The sequence below is a fragment of the Lynx canadensis genome, chromosome D3, assembly GCF_007474595.2.
Source record: "Lynx canadensis isolate LIC74 chromosome D3, mLynCan4.pri.v2, whole genome shotgun sequence".
NCBI lineage: Eukaryota > Metazoa > Chordata > Mammalia > Carnivora > Felidae > Lynx > Lynx canadensis.
The window spans coordinates 76,187,192-76,207,857 of record NC_044314.2 but is presented as its reverse complement, the minus strand read 5'-3'; the positions used below and the strand labels follow the sequence as shown (position 1 = coordinate 76,207,857).

General features: G+C 42.4%; 1 protein-coding gene across 2 annotated transcripts in view; it reads right to left on the bottom strand.

Moving 5' to 3' along the window:
- The window catches only part of CORO1C (coronin 1C), a 76,603-nt gene that overhangs the window by 40,213 nt on the left and 15,724 nt on the right, over positions 1-20,666 (bottom strand). Inside the window, exon 2 of one of the 2 annotated variants that reach the window (XM_030292537.2) lies at positions 8,659-8,858. The exons of the other annotated variant lie outside the window; for it this stretch is intronic. Coding sequence (XP_030148397.1) covers positions 8,659-8,853 — 195 coding nt within the window. The 5' untranslated portion in view covers positions 8,854-8,858. The remainder of the gene's footprint in view (positions 1-8,658; positions 8,859-20,666) is intronic. 2 annotated transcript variants of the gene reach the window in all.

Genomic DNA, 20,666 nt, shown 5'->3' with positions numbered 1-20,666 from the left:
ACATACAAGCTTCAGAATAAAAATCCACCCTCCCTGAAGTAAGTAGGGATGAAAACCAGAAAAATAGTGTAAGTTGTTTTTTGGGTTTTTTTTTTAAGGTAAATGCCTTGGGTTCCATGGCAGAGGCAGTTCACACCTTGCAGCAGTTACAAACACGCAGGACAGGAGGACAGACCCAATTCAGCAGACTGTATCATTTACTCATGACTTACAAAGCTCAGCCAGAAAAGAAACCCAAGTCACCGTTCCTCTAAGAGAGCCAACACGTGCTCCATCACTCACCCCTCCCAGCTCAGCCTCCCCTGGACTCAACTCAGGTCCCACCCCTAACGAGCACAGATATTCAACTCGGCAGCAGGAAATTTGCTGCACATGGTTGTAAGGAGGCTTCTGGACAAATCAGGACTGCAGATGTTTGTCCACTAAACCCTGGGTCTATTTCAGAGTAATCTGAGTTCAGAAACCTTTTCTTTGCCTCTTCCCCAGACTTAGGTTATAACGTTTGGACACCGAGGGCTTCTGCAGGCAGCACTGGCCCGTGTGCTCAGCCCAGATTCACGCTCCAAAAAACCAGCAAAGAGTTAAATGTTCTTTGCACTTGACTCAGTGGCTTCCCTTCACCACACACTCCCAGATCCCACCATTCTGTGAGCCACCAAGCAGCCAATCAAAGCACAGGAAGGAAATTATCCTGGCCGGCTGACAGCCCCAGAGCTCTGATGGCCATATATGGTAAAAACCACTGTCAGAGCCCTGTCAGGCCTGCGGGCCGGCTGCTGTGGACAGATCAGTGAACTGCAGCGGCAGGAGAAGCCGGCCAAGGAAATGTACAAAGGACTGGCTGCCTGCTCATCTCCAGGGGAGGAGGATGGGGAGGGGAGGGGGGAAGCCGTCATCTGCCAGGGCACACTCTGAGTCACAGCCACTCACTGTAATCAAAAATAGCCCCGGGGTACATTGTGAGGTTCCTTCTGCCAGGATTCTGTGCTCCGTTGTTAACTGGGGGTGAGCAGTGTATCCCCCCGCCATGAGCCCCTATAGCAAGACTGTGGCAAACAGTCACTGGGAGAAAATGAAAGGGCCCTTCTGTGGCACTTCATGTGGTAATGAGGCCGTACAGTGCTCGTGTGGCTGGCGGCTCGTGACATAATTTGGAAGTCATTGTTCTGCACCTGGTGCCCTTCCCCTGCATCCTCCTCCCCCCACCCCTGCCTCCCAGCCTTTCAAGGCCCATACAATCGACAGTTTTAAGGTGCTCAGGGCATCAGACAGCGTCTATTTCAGGAGGCATGAATGGGCATCCCATGACACATCAGGATACTGGCACTGAATAAAATTATTCCCTGCCCGTGACACCAAAGCTACCATGTGCCAAACGTCCACATCTGTACAAAGGGCTACTGGCGTCGCTACCCTTGTCCAAAACGGATCACTGTTATTTGTGGGAATGGAAATTGCCTGTCAGCCGTGTACAGTAAGGGGGAGACGCAGCCAATGCAAATCCAGCAGGTGCTGGCAGTGACTGGGGGTCATGGAGAAAAGCACCATCAGGAGACTGGCGTCCCTTTGGAACTAGCCCGTGAAAGAAGGCACTTATCAGCACTGTGCCTGGCGCTTAAAGGACACCCTCAGTAATGTGAAGTGCTGCGAGATCTCCTCGCTGTGGCCGTGTCCTCGAGGCACGGTACAGACCCAGTATTTTCCAAACCCTAAGACAATTCTCTGAACTGACAGAACCAAAGCCCTGACGAGCAAGCGTTTTGTTATTAAGCCTTCTAACCCCAGAGAAAGAATGCAAAGGATTAAGTATCAATTAGACCACAGTTTCTATATCAAAACAAAAACAAAAACAAAAAAATCTTTCGCACTCAGTGGGGGAAAATGTTCATCAAAAATATACATGATATACATGTACCAATCAAATAAAGACTCAGAGACCCAGGTTCTAATCCACAAAAGACCCCACAGCTCTGGGCAATCACTCAATCTGAGTTTTGATTTCCGCAACTGCAGAACACAGGGATGAAAGCCACCCTAACCAGTGCAAAAACTAAGACACCATGTACGAAGGGGACCCTCCAAGCACATTCTGATGTCACACCCGAGTCTCATTTTTATGAATATGACATGACGTCACTGCCTTCTCCTGAGGAAGAAACAGGAACGATGCTGTGTTGATCCAGTTATGACAATCCTAAAATGGAGAACGGTGCTGCTTATTTTCTGGTTCTTGTCCATATGATGATTAAGGAAAACACCAATTTTGCACTATTTACACTGGAAGTGACAGACAAAAAGAATGAAAGAATTGGTGTTTCTGCCAAAAAGCTACCTGTCACCTCCTCTTAATCCCTCTGATGGAACATCCCATTTCACCAGTTTCACCAAACACCCACCTCCACTCCCCAAGATCCAGGAATCTGAGGGAGAATGTGGCTCCCACCTCATTCTCTGTCCTTTTGGGAACAGAGCACCTCTTCAAACTCATCAGTTTAGCGAATTGGCTGGGCTCCTCTTCTGTTTCATCCCTGGTTCCTACACACAGGAGAAACCTGAATTCCAGTAGAACCTTCTCTGTGATGTCTTCCTTGATTTAGGAGCCTCAGCTGGAACTCATCTCTCATCACTGTGTCAGACAACTTTATGGGCACACAAAGCTCCCCACTGGAGAGATCAAGGTCAACCATTACCAAAGCTTTTTAAGAGCAAGAGCCCAGCAAAGGTCCTGGCGTTGAGCAGGTACTCAAACGTCTAAGGACTGAGTATGAATAGGTGGACGAATAAATAAGATTTTTTTAAGGTATTGCTTTAAAGAGACTCTTAAAAACTGAAAACAAACTGAGGGTTGATGGGGGTGGGAGGGAGGGGAGGGTGGGTGATAGGTATTGAGGAGGGCATCTGTTGGGATGAGCACTGGGTGTTGTATGGAAACCAATTTGACAATAAATTTCATATGTAAAAAAAATAATAATAAAATAAACATTTTTAAAAAATAAATAAAAAGAGCCTTTAAAAAAGCAAAAAAAAAAAAGGTACTGCTTTAGACTTCACTCAAGCTTAAAGAACAATGAACTCTTCATATATGTTCTGATAGTATTACTGGTAATACTTTTAGAAATAACCTTTACCTATAATAAGTTCATTGTAAAATATTTTGAAAAAATACAGGTAATTATAAAGTAAAAAATAAAAATCACCTTCAGTCCCACCATCAATGTTAACATTCCTGACTCTTCCCCAAAACCAATAACATAATTTGAAGTTACACACAGGACAGTGACTATGACGTTCCAACACATTTTTTAGGTTATATGATAATATCGTGGAACACAGGATAACCAAATCTTGCCATATAATTTTCTCGACACTGTACAGAATCCCTCAATTATTCATTTAAGATTTATTTAAGAATGTTATATACCTGAATCTATCTACGTATCTACATAAATATGTGGAAAGAGTGCCTAAAACTACCAAAAGGCCTTTTAGGTCGCTACTAGTAACTCATTTATTCACACATTGTGTGACCTAACATTATGAGTCAAGTGCTCCGCTGTATTTGAAGAATACATGTATTAGTTATCAACCACTGCTTAGTAAGTTACCCTGAAACCTACCTATTTAATTTTTTTTTTTTCAACGCTTTTTATTTATTTTTGGGACAGAGAGAGACAGAGCATGAACGGGGGAGGGGCAGAGAGAGAGGGAGACACAGAATCGGAAACAGGCTCCAGGCTCCGAGTCAGCCCGGAGCCTGACGCGGGGCTCGAACTCACGGACCGCGAGATCGTGACCTGGCTGAAGTCGGACGCTTAACCGACTGCGCCACCCAGGCGCCCCTGAAACCTACCTATTTAAAACAGTCAACATTTATTCTCTCATAGTTTGAGGGTTAGGAGTCCCAAAGCACCTTATTTGAGTGGTTCTGGTTCAGAGTTCTCATGAGTCAGTATGTCAGTCAGGGCTGCACGATCCACTTCCAAGACCACTCACTCACATGGTTGGTCAGCTGGTGTGGACTACGGGTAGGAGGTCCCATGACCCCTCCAGAGAACTGTTGAAGTGTCCTCGAGACATGGTGCTTCCCAAAGGGACAAAGTGGAAGCCAGTAAGTTTTCATGACCTAGTCTCAGAAGTCACATGCCATCAATTCTACCATATCCCAGTGGTTACACGTTCAGCCCTATTTACTGTGTGTGTGTGGGGGGGGGGGGGTGGAGTTGGGGGGGGCCACAGGACACCACGAATACGAGGGCAGAATGACTGGAGGACATCCTGTAGGTCCACCACAATGGATTAAGGCCAGATTCTGGAGAACCTCTACCAAGGGCTACTGTACAAACAGCCATCCAGTTTGCATCCTCCATCCAAGTGACTGTCAAAGAGATCAAGAGGCTGTAATTATAATCATCCTCCCCTTATCTGTGAGGTGGCTAAGAAAATAATTCTAGTACAATGTGACGGTGCAGGCTGTGGTACTAGTGGCACAGACAAGCAGCTAAGGGAACCCAGAGGAGATCTTCCCCTGACTCTGAGTCAGAGAGAACACTTGAGTTGCATACTAGACAGTGAGAAGAGGTACTTAGGATACTGACCGAAATGAATCAAGATTTCTTCCTCAATCGTTATGAAAGAAAAACACTCTAAAGCAACCCTTGTCAACCCAGGCTCTGTGAGAAAATTAAGTCCTGATGCTCTAAGGCAACACGTGTATGTGACGAATTAATTTCTCTCGTATGCATCTAGAAGGCATAGCATGTCCCATCCTTGAGAGAACCAAGAAAATATTACTGAAATTATTTTCTGTTGGACTGAATTCTTTCACACAACCCTAGTTGATAAAGACTACAAAAGGAGTTGAAAAGATAGCTCAGAGACATAAATAAAGCAATGTCGCAAATATCCCCACACACAGTTCCTACAACAAATGGGAGAAACATCACTGTGTGTAAGAAGGTACCGCACAGCTATTCCAGAGAACCAGGAGAGGAGACAGTGACCCAAAAGGTTAACAGAGGCCTGGCCCCACACCCAGCCCACCATGGCCCAGAGCTCAACTTCCTTAGAGGCAATTACCGGAAGGATGAAATTAGCCACCACCCCAAAAACCTCAAGTCGGAAGGGTCCAGGGAGGAAGGGAGAAAGCAATTAGGGGAGATAGGAGCCCTCCAATTTGCATCCTCCACTTAAGTGAACGTTAAGAGATCAAGAGCATATTAGTCTAACAGCTCCCCCCCCACCCTTGTTTTAAGTCAGGATTTAGATTCACTGTGATCTGAAGTTTCAGTGTGTAGGTGCACGCACACACATGTACCGTCCCACAAACACCGGTGTTTTGAGCCACCACAGCTCACGACAGGGATGGGAATGCCCCATCCCGCATCACCAGTGCGGCTGCCCCACAACAGCAGAGGCTTGTTCATGCCCACGTGATACAGCACACGGGGAGCTGAAACCTGTATGCTCTTGATACAAGGCAGCTTGTGTAACCGAGCGGGGGGGGGGGGGGGGGCATCCCTACGGTCAAAACCACAAAGCCAACTTCTGTTCTGCAAGACTGCTATTATTCATCCTCTGAAAGACCAAATCCTAAGAAAATGTATTAAGCCACACCTTGCAAGTCATGACAGCACGGCATGCCACAGCTTGAGAGGAACATTACAAAAGAGATCCTGAACCATGCGTGCTAATCGAAATCACTCCACCTCAGGGCTGAGTACTTTCTGTAGTCCTCTAGCAGTGACCTCCTACGATCCCACTCTCCCTAATACAACCTTCTTAACAAAAACATCAGAAACTATACACTTAAAATAAATCTACATTCATTCCTAAGTTTGCCTCTTGCTATGTATGTGTTTTACTGTCTTTGTCTCCGCTACTCTTTCCATTTTAAGTCCCGCAAGACAGAGATCAGGATTTTCCCAGAATCTAACCACAAGCCTCACGAAGTAGCAATAATAAGCCCTATTTACTGCTGACACTAACCAGCTTTGAAGAGAAATTCATGGAAGGCCGTGTTTTTTAACAGGAGCCTTCCTGAAAGAGTCACAATACATCTGAAGATCGATACGTGCATATTCAATATTAACATGCACAGAAAGCCCCAAAGCATCACCAAAACCAACCTGCCTGTCTATAGTCAGAAAGAAGGGGAGGGATGGACATTACTAGAAGTCTCTGAGATGGTCATTAAAAACCATGCCCGTCTCCTACAGTTCACGTTTAGAGTTAATTCCAGACTATCAGCACGCACTGGAGCCCAGCACACACCCAGAGCATCGCTGCCTGCAATCTTGATTTCGGGTATCATTTTGTATTATATGTGAGAATTTGGTTTTTCTTTGCTTTAAACAAAAGCAGCACCTCGTTATAAAACTATCTCAAAGTTGTCAAGACACTGAAACTGCAGGAAGGACAGTGACATATCCGTGTCCCAGTATAAGTCTGCGGTAGAGCCGGGACTGAACCACCCGGCTCCCCAGTTCCGAGACCCGCGCTCTACCTCTATGCCACAGCGACTCTAAGGGCTAAATACAGACACTTTAGGACACAAAAATCCCACATGGTACATGTGAACCCATCGATTACAAAAGTCAGTAACTCCCAAGTACTGACCTCATTTCCAATGGCCAGGCTGTCACCTCCTCCAAAACAAATTAATCTTTGAGGAGCAGAGCCACCCAGACCGTATATTTGTCTGGGAAAAAGACCCTTGAGGCTCCTCCAAAAACTAACACTTCTTCCAAACACGGTAACTTATTCTATCTTAATTCCTACAAAACTGGGAAAGGAACAAAATACCAATGCAAGTGAAAACCAAATCCTAAGATCTAGTTAGCTTAGGAACCACAGGCAGGTCTCCCTTAAGTGGTATTAATGAAGCTCAAAGTTTCCCATGGTTTGTACAAGTAAAGATGGATTCACAGAGCCTTTTGTGGGTGAACTTGAAGAGAACTGTCTCAACTCGGACAAAGATTAGCTATTCAAAAGTTATTTCGGGCTTCTCAATTAGCTTCTTCCATTTCTTTGAAGGAAAAAAAACAACCCAAACATATCCCTCAGTCTATAAAAGGGGGAATAAAAACGCAAACTCCCAAACAGATGGCGGTGGTCTGGTACTGCTGGATCTCGGCTGACAAGCTGAGGTGTCCTCTCATCTGGCCACTGTCAAACCCGCCACACGCGACTGACCATAAATTCAAACTCCCACTCTAGAATCAGGTAAACAGTTATAATACTGTAATGTATTATTTGCCACAAAACAGCCATTTTCTCCACAGAAAGAAAAGTATTCAAGTAGAAAATTAAATTTCAACTTAATGAAAAGATTCTCCTTTAAAATATAATCACCAGCTCTGCCAATAAGGAAGGTACATTTGGAAAACACTTAACAAATTTGTTTCCAAAACGCATCCCTCTCCTATTTCTGTAGTGAGATGGTCCCATTGTGGACTATCGCATCAATCGGGCCACTGAAGTAAAAATCAGGTGTTAAAATGAGTCAGTCATGAGCATCTGAGAGAAAATAAAGTACAGGAGAATTGGAAATTTTCCCAGTGAGAGTTTTCCCAATGAGAAAACACCAAAATGTAATGGGAAATGATACTTTGACAGCAATTCACTTTACTGTAACCACTTTCAGAATCACACGGTCCATTATGAGATGTACCCCTAATATGCATGGCTGAGAGTCAGGGGGACCCAATGTTCTCAGCAGAGTGGAAACAGCTGTAACATGACCCAACACCTGCGTCCTCACCAGTACTGAGCCCTTATCACTAGAGCTCAGGACTCATCAAACTTATTTTCCTCCTAGAAGCCAACTACAAAATGATGCTTTGCAAGCTCTCTCTCTCTCTCTCTCAGCACCCCCCCCCTCCTTATCTGCAATGCTGTGATTTCCTGTTAAAGTAGTACTGAGTTTCATCTATAATATTCAAGAACAGTCAGAAATTCCCAAATCTCCTACCTCCTCCCCATATGGGAGAAGGCTCTCTGGAAGGAGAAAGTCAGGAGACCGGGAAGTGGGGTAAGGTTGAAGGTCACACGTAACAGCTTTCAGTAAAGACCCTTTATTTCTACCACTTATTTGCACTGCTTAGATTCTATGCTAAAACTCAGTCTTGTCCAGACTTGAAACCTGCACTGTTTGGGGACATTTTCTTAAGCTCTCATTCCACTTATCATTCAAAACACCAAAAAGTCTCAAAACTGATCACTCACTACACCTGAGGAGGAGGAGGAGGAGGAGGAGGAAGAGGAGGAGGAGGAGGAAGAGGAGGAGGAGGAGGAAGATTAACTTACAAATTTCTGCTCCTCTTAAAAACTGCACTTTTGAGAAAAACTCCCGCGAGAAGAGGATTATTAACAAAATCATAAGATGCCTGTGCCTGCCCATGCTCACAGCATCATTATAATCTCTTATCCACAGCAGCCACACCCAGAACAGAGTTCACCATTCTGTTTAATGATTCTCTGTTAGAAAAAACTGATGGGATCAGTAAAGTGTGTGGAACTGAGTGTCAATTACATCGGAGCCTAATGGTCTCCGCAAGCACACAAGTCTTAGTGAACTATCAATCCCCAAAGTCAATCTATGACAGAATAAATCGAGATTACCAGAGGGTGTCTCAGAGAATGGAAAGTCAGATTACTTACCTTGTGCAGAGGGAGCACAAGGAACGCCCCGCCCCCACTCGCTTCTATGATTATGGCAACAAATCGGGGATTGACAGCGCAAAAGGAACTATCCCAGGTCACTCGAGAAACCCGGATGTCATCGTAACACTGGTCATTTTTCACCGCTTGTCCAAATACATGCCGAAACTTGCTCTGTCGTACCACTCGCCTCATTGTGTCTGTAGAAGAGCAAAAATTATGTTAAAATCATGCACCTACCTGAAAGCTTTATTTTTACAAATGAGAAACTCCGAGAAAAAAAAAAAGCGAACAAAAGAAAGGAAGAAAGAAATCAGAATGATACGGCATTTTGTCTGCTCTCCTAAGAAGTAGCCAAATGGCAAATACAAATTTCCTTCAGCAGCACATACCCAGAGAAAACTGCAAAATGCGTCAGGGAAAGAACTACAAAGAAATGAAAAATTCCTAATTCAAGATCCAGAAACAGCTCATCAGTTTTAATTTCAGGACAAAGATCAAGGCAAAGAACGAAGGAAAATTAGCCTTTCAGGGTTGGGTGGGAATTGAAAGATAATTCACTCCAACCCTCCCCATTTATAGAAAAGGAAACTCCAGAGTGAATTTACGTGGTGAATTTGAAGCTAAAGAAAAACCTCCAAAAGTTATGACGCTGTGGCTTTTTCCTCAGTCTGCCAAGGTAATTTTTCAGATTTTGAGCATTTTCCCCAGACATCAGCACTCCGCTGAGAACCGTGCCTGCTTACGAGTGTTTCCACAAGACCAGCTATGTGTGGTGGCAAATTCAAGAGACGTAAGCAACCATCCTGGTCTTCAAGAGCCTTCCAATGTAGGAATAATAATCAGAGCAACTTACAACAGAACTCCTGGTGCCAAGTGCCAACAGGACTGTGACTAACACAGCAGACGGGTCAAAAGCCAGGTCTTAGAAAAGAGAAGCAAAGATTTAAATATAAAGTAGTGTAATGAAAGTGCTATTTAGGATGGCAGTAGCATATCAGACGAGGAGAAGCTACAGGCAGTAAACCAGGCCTGAGAAAGATCTGAGACGATCATGGCAGTAGGAGTCAGAGGAAAAGAATAATTCAGGGAGGGGAAACGAAACCAGGTTGGGTTTTCACGTCATTTCACCATAGCCATTTCACCACAGCCATTTCCCAAGTAACCAGGGGACCTGGGAAAGGGGAAGTGACACTGAGCTGGTGTTTCTGGGCTTCCTCAAGGGTCACTTGGGACTCCAAATTCCATCAGGTGTCCCAGAGACATGTGCACTGAAAGCTGCTTTATCAACAGGCCTCACCTGATCAAAGTTTCCTAGACTGCACCCAATATAATTTTCCTGTCTTGCTAATGCAAGACATTCTGTTCCTATTGGCTAGGATAGAAGGAGCCTGGAGAAAACATAAGAGGAAATGGAACATGGTCAAACCTGACAAGTCAGCTGAAAACCAGTACTCCTGACTGCTATGCACAGAGGAAGGTTAACACCTGTCCACTCGTGCCAAATGGGACACATGGTGGGCTGTTGCTAATTCCTTCCCTCTGACGACTCCCTTCCTCATGGCTCTGGGCCCACTGCTAAATGCAGAGGGAGATCATTTATATTTGCCAGAGACTCCTTCTACCCTTCCAAGGCATGTGCAAAAGTGGACTCTTTCCAAGCCTAGGGCATGTGGCTGGGCTGAGGCAACAAACGCTTGGCAGGCAGCTGAGCACCCGTGTTCCTCAGCCCAGCTGTTGTCAGACCTTTCCAGCTGACGACCAGGACCATATATTTAGAGTATTTGGTAGAGGAGATGGCAACTTATTCGCTTCCACTTGGCCAGAGTCTGTCATTTGTGAAACAGTATGAGTAGTTCTCAAGCATGAATAGATAAGACAGCTTCTATGAGGTGGTGAAAACCACAAGAAAATCACATCCATACAAAAGTCAAGGTACAGCCAGCTGGTCTCAGGATCCACTTCCCTATACAACCATCTGTATAAGTTAGCAAAAGCTGGAATCTTCCCCACTATCTTCCAGCAAGTGTTTCGAAAGTAAGTTTACAGAAAAGAAAGGACTGTACCGTTACCATAAGTCAAAGAGGTATCGTTCATATACATATAAAGTTTTTACAAATTCAGAACCTGAAAACCCCAACAGAAAATTTACAAAGGACATGAAGAGGTAATTTACAAAAGAAATACAAACTGCATTTATCTCCACTCCTTCCTGAAATCCTAATAAAATGCTGTAAAGGAATAAAAGTAGGGGGGCGCCTGGGTGGCGCAGTCGGTTAAGCGTCCGACTTCAGCCAGGTCACGATCTCGCGGTCCGTGAGTTCGAGCCCCGCGTCGGGCTCTGGGCTGATGGCTCAGAGCCTGGAGCCTGTTTCCGATTCTGTGTCTCCCTCTCTCTCTGCCCCTCCCCTGTTCATGCTCTGTCTCTCTCTGTCCCAAAAATAAATAAAAAACGTTGAAAAAAAAAATCTAAAAAAAAAGGAATAAAAGTAGGTATAAACACCAAAGGCAAGAAAAAGGACACTGGAAAGCCTACAAAAAAGCAAACGTGGAGGCACCTGGCTGGCTCATTCGGTGGAGCGTGCGACTCTTGATCTCAGGGTTGTGAAAATTCAAGCCCCGTGGTGGGTATAGAGATTACCTAAAAAAAATAAATCTTAGGGCGCCTGGGGGGCTCAGTTGGTTAAGCGTCCGACTTCGGCTCAGGTCATGATCTTGTGATCTGTGAGTTCGAGCCCCGCGTCGGGCTCTGTGCTGACAGCTCAGAGCCTGGAGCCTGCTTCCTATTCTGTCTCCTTCTCTCTCTGCCCCTCCCCCGCTTGTGCTCTCTTTCTGCCAGAAAAATAAATAAACGTTAAAAATTATTTTTTTAACGTTCATTTATTTATTTTGAGAGAGAGAGCATGTGTATGGGGGGAGGAGCAGAGAGAGAGGGAGAGAGAGAATCCCAAGCAGGCTCTACGATGTCAGCACAGAGCCTGACACAGCGCTCAGTCCCATGAACCATGAGACCATGACCTGAGCTGAAATCAGCAGTCAGACACTTAACCCACTGAGCCACCCAGGAGCCCCTAAAAAAAAAAAAAAAAAAAAAAATGTGACAGTGAAATCTAGGAAGACAGAAAGCTATCATGCATGTGTAACGGACTTAAGCATGAATGTTCTCTACTCAGCTGAGTGCCTCAGCGGGAGAATCTCACCAAAACGATGCCCGCCAAGGCCCACTGTGAAAACGCAGAGCACTCAGAAGAAAACTTGTACGCCTCTAAAGATAGGGATGTGGGATACGGCTGTGGAAAAAGTTGACTGAAAGTCTAAAATTAAGAGCAGCTAGACACCCTCCTCCAGCGCTGCACTACCAGGGGACTGCCCCACACCAGCCTCGGCAGAAGCCAGGCTGCGGGCCCTGGACACGACAACGCCCAGCACAGGTGTGAGCACAGGTGTGAGCGGTACGACCGACAACCTGGTTCTGTGGAGTGGAGCCTCCAGCCCTTGTTGGCCCAGACGCCACCCACTCTGCTCTGCAGGAGACCAAATCTAACCTCCCTCCGTGAGTTCCACCACTCAACCAGCCCCGCCACCCACACAAGGCATCAGGTCAGCTTTTTGTGCCTCCTTTGAAATGTGAATGGACGTTTGAGGCCTTCCTCAAGGCCTTTAACTTAAAAAAGAGAGACCCATTTTTCGTCTTTACTCAAATCCACATGAAGTCAGAACGGAGCAGAGCGCTGGCTACATAGCAGAGCAGCGAGAAAAGACCGCGCTTCACGGCACAGTGCTGACTGAGCCCCGCACGTTCAAGTGGAACTTGAAGGGTAGTGTGCACCCATTCACATCCAAGGTCGGACCTGATCTGGGCTCAGCTGTCCACATGTGGCACAGCTGCTTTTGCTGCACACAACAGAGGAAAGCAATTACGACGGCAGGCCCCAGAGTCAGACAGCCTTGTGAGTGAGAAGCACAGCTGTACCATTTACTTTCTGGCCCAGGTTCAGTAGGGCAAGTCACTGAATCTCCTTAGGTGTCAGATTCTCTATGTGAAAATGGGTATGAGATACATAAAACTGAAGTTATTACTAAATGAGCACTTGGTGTTGGGATTGTAGCAGAAGATTAACACGTTAAAGCACCTCGTATGGTTAGAGACACCTAACTAATTATGCAATAAATGTCAGCTATTGTTATCATCCTAGAACTTGACATAAAGTAATTTAGATTAAGATCCCAGTTTTCCCACTTACTAGCAAATTACAAATTACTTAATTTGCCTTTCTGAGCTTCAGCTTCCTCTTCTATACAACGAAGGAATTGGTACTTGTAAGAGTTAAAAACAACATCTGACAAACCCAGGTCCAGATAGATGATTTCACCGCCAAAGCCTATCAAACATCTAAAGAATTAACACCAATTCTTCACAAATTCTTCCAAATAACAGAAGAGGAGGAAACACTTCCAAACTAATTTTAAGAGGCCGGTATTACTCTAATACCAAAATCAAAGACATCACAAGAAAACTACACCAATATGTCTTATGAATAGAGACACAAAAATCCTCACCAAAATACTAGCAAACCAAATCTAGCAACCTATAAAAAGGATTATACACCATGACCAAGTGGGACTTGTCCCAGGAGTGCACAGTCAGGTCAACATCTGAAAATCAATTAGGGTAACATATCAATCGAATAAAAACAAAACTTGTACAATCATCTCACGCAGATAAAGTACCTGACAAAATCCAACACTTTCATGATAAAAACACTCAAGAAACTAGGAATACAAGGAAACTTCCTCAAACTGATTAAAACAAAACAGAAATCCCACAGCTAGCACAATCCTCAATGATGAAAGAGGCTTTCTCTCTTGATCTCCAAGATCGAGAAGCAGATAAGGATGTCTGCTCTTGCCATTTTTATTCAGCAATGTGCTACAGGTTCTAGCCAGGGCAATTAGACAAGAAAAAGAAAGAAAAGGCATTCAAACTGAAAAGGAAGAAGTCAAACTATCTCTGAACATAGATGACATGATCTTACAACCCTAAGAAATCCACTAAAAAATTATGAGAATTAATAAGTTCAGCAAGGTTGCAGGATAAGAGATCAATACACAAAAATCAATTGTATTTCTATATAACTCTTTTCTTTTTAATTTTTTTTTTTTACATTTATTTATTTTTGAGACAGAGAGAGACAGAGCATGAACGGGGGAGGGTCAGAGAGAGAGGGAGACACAGAATCTGAAACAGGCTCCAGGCTCCCAGCTGTCAGCACAGAGCCCGACGCGGGGCTTGAACTCACAGACCGCGAGATCATGACTTGAGCCAAAGTTGGCCGCTTAACCGACTGAGCCACCCAGGCGCCCCTATATAACTCTTGATAAACCATCTGAAAATGAAATTAAGAACACAATTCCATTCACAGTAGTATCAGAAAGAATACAAAACTTGGGAATAAACCCAACCAAGAAGGTGAAAGAAAGACTTGTACACTGAAAACTACAAGAAGACACTGCTGAAAGAAATTAAAGAAGACCACAATTAAATGGAAAGATATCCAGTGTTGATGGATCAGAAGGCTTAACATTAAGATAGCAATATTCCGGGGCACCTGGCTGGCTCAACTGGTAGAGCATGTGACACTGGATCTCAGGGTCATTATTTCAAGCCCCACAGTGGGTATGGAGCATCCTTAAAAAAAAAAAAAAAAAGACAGCAATACTCCCCAAGCTGATCTACAAGTTTACAGCAATCCCTTTCAGAATCTTAGCTGACTTCATAGAAATTAATAAACAGATTCCAAAATTCATATGGAACTGCAAAGGAAACCCCCCAAAAACAAAACCACCTTGAAAAAGAAGAATGAAATTAGGAAGATCGATATTTTTTTATTGCAAAACTTACTACAAAGTAATGAAAATCAAGACAAGGATGAACATGCAGATCAATGGAACAAAATTCAAAGTCTAGAAATACATTCATACATCTTTGGTCAAATGATTTTCAACGAGTGCCAAAACCATTCAATGGGGGAAAAATTGCCTTAACAAAAGGTGCTGGGACCACTGGATAGCCACATACAAAAGAAGCCTGACCCTAACCCACACTATATAAAATAACTAACTCAAAATGGGTAAAGATATAACCCATAAGAGAATTAAAACTATGAAACTCTTAGAAAGAAACATAGAAGTAAATCTTCATGACCTTGGATCTGACAAGGGATTCTTAGACATGACACCACCAAAAGTACAAGCAACAAAATAAAAAGTAGATAAACTGGATCTTATCAAAATTAAAAACCTTTGGCTTCAAAAGATACCATCAAGAAAGGAAAGAAACAACCCATCAGAATGGGAGATTTTTGCAAATCATGTATCTGATAAGGCCTCTGTATCTAGAATATATAAAGAATTCTTACAATTCAGTAAGACACACAATCCAATTTAAAAGGGGGCAAATAACTTGAATAGATATTTTTCCAAAGAAGGTACACAAATGTCCAATAAGCACATGAAAAGATGCTGGACATCATTAGTCACTGCGGAAACGTAAATCAAAACCACATCATGCCCACTAAGATGGCTAGAATCAAAAAGTCAGAGAATAACTTGACAAGGATGAAGTGTTGATGTTGACAAGGATGCAGAGAAGTCAGAACACTCATACCCTGCTAGCAGGAATATGAGATGGTGCTGTTGTTCTGGAAAGCAGTCTGGCAGTTCTTGAAATGATTAAACAGTGACCATATGACCCAGAAATCCACTCCTAGAAATACACCCCAAAGAATTAAAAAGAAGTATTCAAACAAATATTTGTACATGAATGTTCTTAGCAGCTTATTTCACAACAGCCAAAGGGTGGAAACCACCCACTGGTTGCATATCCATCAGACGAATGGGAAAACAAAATGTGATATACTCATACAGTGAAATATTATTTGGCAATAAAAAGGAATGAAGTAGTAATACATGCTACAACTTGGATGAACCTTGAAAATATTATGCTGAGTAAAAAAGGCCAATCATAAAAGTCTACATATTATGATTCCATTCACATGAAAGTCCAGAATAGGCAAATTTACAGCTATAGAAAGTAAATCAGTGGTTGCTGGGGAATGGGGGGGGGGGGGGCTGACAACAGGAGAATAAAAGGTTACAGTTAACAAGTACAGGGTTTCATTCTGAGGCGATGAAAATGTTCTAAAATTGACTGTGGTGATAGTTGCACATATTTGTAAATATGTTTACTAAAAACCATTGAGCTGTATGCTCTAAATGGGTGAACTGTATGGTATGTGAATTACAGGTGACCCCTGAACAACATGGGTTCAAACTGCACAGGTCCACTTGCAGATGTTTTTCAATAAACACTGTACCGGACCGTAAATGTATTTTCTCTTCCTTAAATTTTTCTTAACACTTTCTTTTCTCTAGCTTACTCTATTATAAGAATACAGTATATGATACATGTAATACAAAATATGTGCTAATCCGCTGTATATGTTATCGGTACAGCTCTCAGTCAACAGTAGGCTGTTAGTAAAGTTTTGGGGGAGTCAAAAGTCATGTACAGATTTTTAAGTTTATTTATTGGGGGGGGAGAGAAGATATGAGTGGGGGAGGGGTAGAGGGAAAGGGAAAGAGAGAATCCGAAGCAGGCTCACAGAGCCCGATGCAGGGCTCGATCTCACGAACTGTGAGATCATGACCTGAGCTGAAATCAAGAGTCGGACGCTTAACAGACTGAGCCACCTGGATGCCCCGAAAGTTACTGTGAGTTCTGACTGCACAGGGGGTCAGTTTCCCTAACCTCCATGTTGTTCAAGGGTCAACAGTATATTTCAACAAACCGGTTTTTTAAAATGTCTGCAAAGTACCTAGTACAGAATCTGAAGCATAGTAAGCACTATCCAATGAATGTCAGCAATTATTATTTAAGAGCTCCCTAATAGGTTTCTCTACCTGAAGAGAAAAGATCCAAATCAATTCCCTACTGATTATGGGCCAAGAGTATAATTTTCACATAAGAGAACTAGCATCAGTTATCAAGGACCCTTCACAAAATTTATGTTCTCCTACCTCAGCATGGTATTTACTACACTTCAATTTTCCCCTTAAAGGAAAAAATATGATCTATCTCAAATAGAAAAACCCTCCTCTCAAGAGAAGCTGCTTGCATTATGAAATGGCATTAGTGTTTGACTGCTCTTGTTTTTTTTTTTTTTTTACGTGCTCAGCCATAAATTTCCAAATTGAAATGTATCATCCAATCTTAGTTCTTTTATTAAATAATCTTGTCCCAAATTATAGAACTGAAGTGTCCCCCAATACTAAGATACTTTATAAAGAAATCTAGGGGCGCCTGGGTGGCGCAGTCGGTTAAGCATCCGACTTCAGCCAGGTCACGATCTCGCGGTCCGTGAGTTCGAGCCCCGCGTCAGGCTCTGGGCTGATGGCTCGGAGCCTGGAGCCTGTTTCCGATTCTGTGTCTCCCTCTCTCTCTGCCCCTCCCCCGTTCATGCTCTGTCTCTCTCTGTCCCAAAAATAGATAAAAAACGTTAAAAAAAAAAAAAAAGAAATCTAATGCTCAATTATAGTAAAAAGAGTAAATGAAAAATCCTGAACTAATACAACAGACACAAAGTCCGAAGAAATACTAGGTATAATTTTAAATGTCTTGTCAGAGTTGGCCCCTGGAGATGTCACCTGTTCATTAGGTCTCTCGAGTACAAATTCTTAAAAATCCGTAGGGCTCTTTCTTTGCAATTGTAGGACTGTCACAGCAGTGGAGAAGATGTAGCAATAACTCATTCATTAAGCAAATCAAAGAATTGTTCACAAATTTCAAAATAAATTGACTTTAGATGTGAGAAAAAGCAACGTGGTTTTTAATTTCCACGAAGTGTAAAATTACAAACCTTATCTAAGGCTTTATAATATGAAAGTTTATCATTCTACCCATATTTCTAATAAGACTGGGACTATCCTAAGATGGTTTTCATTATAAAAAAAAACTGAGGTCCTTGAAAGATAATGTGAGAACAGGCTGAGAGCATAGGCTCAACTATGAAATGTCCTCTCTGGGGTTTAGCTGAAACTCTACTTTAGAAACATGGGCAGTCATCTCCTCTGCCCAAATCCCCAGATAATACTGAACGCCAGAAAAAAGGATTAAGAGTTAGGTCTTGACTGTCCAGAGACTATCATAATAAATTTATTTTTTTAAAGTTCTTTACCTTTTCTGTGGTCGCCATGCTGTAAATTACAGCCCCAAGACTTATGTATCTGAACAAAGTCTGTTACCTTTTGATCGCCTTCACACATTTCATCCACCTCACTCCCCCCACTTCTGGCAATCACTGTTCTGTTTCTATGAGTTCTGCTTTGGCTTTTTTAAAAAACGTAAGTGATATCATGCAGTACTTGTCTTTGTCTGACTGATTTCACTTAGCATAATGCCCTCTAGATCCATCCATGTTGCCACAGATGGTATAATTTCCTTCTTTTTTATGGCTGAATAATATTCTAACATATGTATTCTATATACATACATATACATTTATATCTATACGTATGCAATACATACACACGTACCACATTTTCTTTATCGATTCATCTGTTGATTGCACACTTAGATTGTTTCCAAATCTTGGCTATTGTAAATAATGCTACAGTGAACGTGGGAGTGCATATATACCTTTTCAAGATAAAGATTTCATTTCCTTTGGATAAATACCCAGGAGTGGAATTGCCAGGCCATAAGGTAATTCTACTTTTAATTTTTTGAGGAACCTCCGTAATGGATGCACAGATTTACATTCCATTTTCTTTCCATAATGGCTGCACAAATTTATATTTCCACAAAGATTTCTAAACAGTAGATAATATACTTCTGTTTTCGCTTCAAATAAAAATCTAAAAGCTGACTACTGACATTCACAATGCCTAACAGTTCATCTACGGAAACAAAAAAACAATTAAAATTTTCTTCACATGTTGGGTGATCATCTTAACCAAGAACAAGCTGTTAAAAATAAGGTCTATCTCTATGGGTTAAGGACTTATTTTATTTTTTAAAGATTTTATTTTTACGTAATCTCTATACCCAATGTGGGGTGTGAACTCACAATTCCAAGATCAAGAGTCACATGCTCTACCAAATGAGCCAGCCAGGCACCCCAGATAAGTTGTCAGAGGAAAGTTTGCTAAAAATCACTCTCAGAATAAAACTTCGATCTTACGGTCAGTTGATAATCCCCAACCTCGAGGAGAGTGTAAGAAGTCTTATGGTGCTGCCAGGTTATACATAGAAAATTTATTTCATAGGTCATACAAGAAATGTGTTGGATGTGAGGAGGAAAAAATGTAGACAAGACAGGGTGTTTATACTGTAATGGTACCAAATAAAATACACTCAAAACACCTGAATAAATGTTACTACATTTTCTCTATTCTCTGTCTACTTCCATCAATCTCATAAAAAAATGACCACAATTTTGACATTTTCCTGTTTATTGAGAAGTTATCTGTTTAAAGATTCCAGCAGATGTATTTCTACGGTTCATATAAAAGGAAACACATCCTGCTAGGAACACATACAGGAAAACCCCTACTAGTAGCAAAATCCTGCCCAGCACATTTGCTGAGACTGTTCCAGAGCATCAATTACTCAAGGGCTCACAAAATGTTCCCTAGCCAGCAGCAACCACAGGAAGACTCCAGAATGTCCCAACAGGGAAAGAACATGTTCTCTCTAAGTTGTTGCTTTTATGGCAGGCACTTTTTAATGTGGGAGAAATAGGATGCATTATTGAATAGAAAATGCCAAGTGAGACAGCGGATGAGGAAACAAATGTCTGAAAACCAGCTATTTAAATGGCAATACCAACAGTTAAAATTGTTTTTAAGAAGCTGGAAATGGAATATGTAAGCCTACGTAAAATACACATTTAAAGAGAGCAGACACCCAAAGCAAATATGGGAAGTGCTCTGATTAAATACAAAAATTCAACATTCATCAATTCTGGATAGGAGATGGCTCAGCTCTTTTGAATTTTCTTAAACAAAATCTACCAGTGACATTCGAATTCATCCAACAAATAATTTTCATTGCATCCAGTCCCTTAATTAACAGATTCATATGTGACACACTCCAAGAAAAAAATATATGTAATTTGCCTCCTTTAATAGAAGCTGTTTTAACAAGGAAGAAATTCTAAGACCACATGCAACATTTCTTACAAAGCACAACAGACCTCACACACAGCAGCTATGGCTAAAAGAGATCTAGACTCCACTAATGACAATGAGGTGCTGGAAAAGAATGGTTTTTTTCTAAAAAAACTGCTGACCATTTATGACAACTGACTGCAAGCATGGAACAGCCTTGATGTTGGTTCAATCTGTCATGACATGGAGAACAGTAAGAGCAAAGCAGGAAAATTCATCCTCATTACAGCCTCCCAAATAGTTCTATCCCATCATTGTTATCCATCCAGGTCATAGGCAAAATGCCAAGTAATCAGGCATCAATTATAAAGGCACTTTGTTTTGATTCAATAACCCATTATCATTTTACTTTTTAAATGTTTCCAGGAACAACAACAACCAAAACAAACAAACAAACAAATAAATAAAAAATACCCCACAAGATCCACCAAGAAGCATCCAGGCTCAGTCCTCACAGAAGCCCGGAGTGGAAAAGGCTCCAAAGCTCATCAATTCCAGGCCCTTCATTTTCAGTGCGGAAACATTATGTGACTTGTCCAAAGATAAAAGACTTCTGGAGAGACACAATGACCTTGCACCACAAAGTACAGGGCAGTTCAACTTTCCGTCCCCTGAACTTTCATACTTTTTCAATGATAAACTCCCCCTCATACATACAATTTGGCTTTCCCACGTCAGCCTGTAATGCCACTCAGCGCTCTCACTGGGGTGTTGCCTCAGCAGTTCAGGGTTCCACTAGGCCTGTTTGTGCAATTTTTAAATATGAAATTACATTTTGC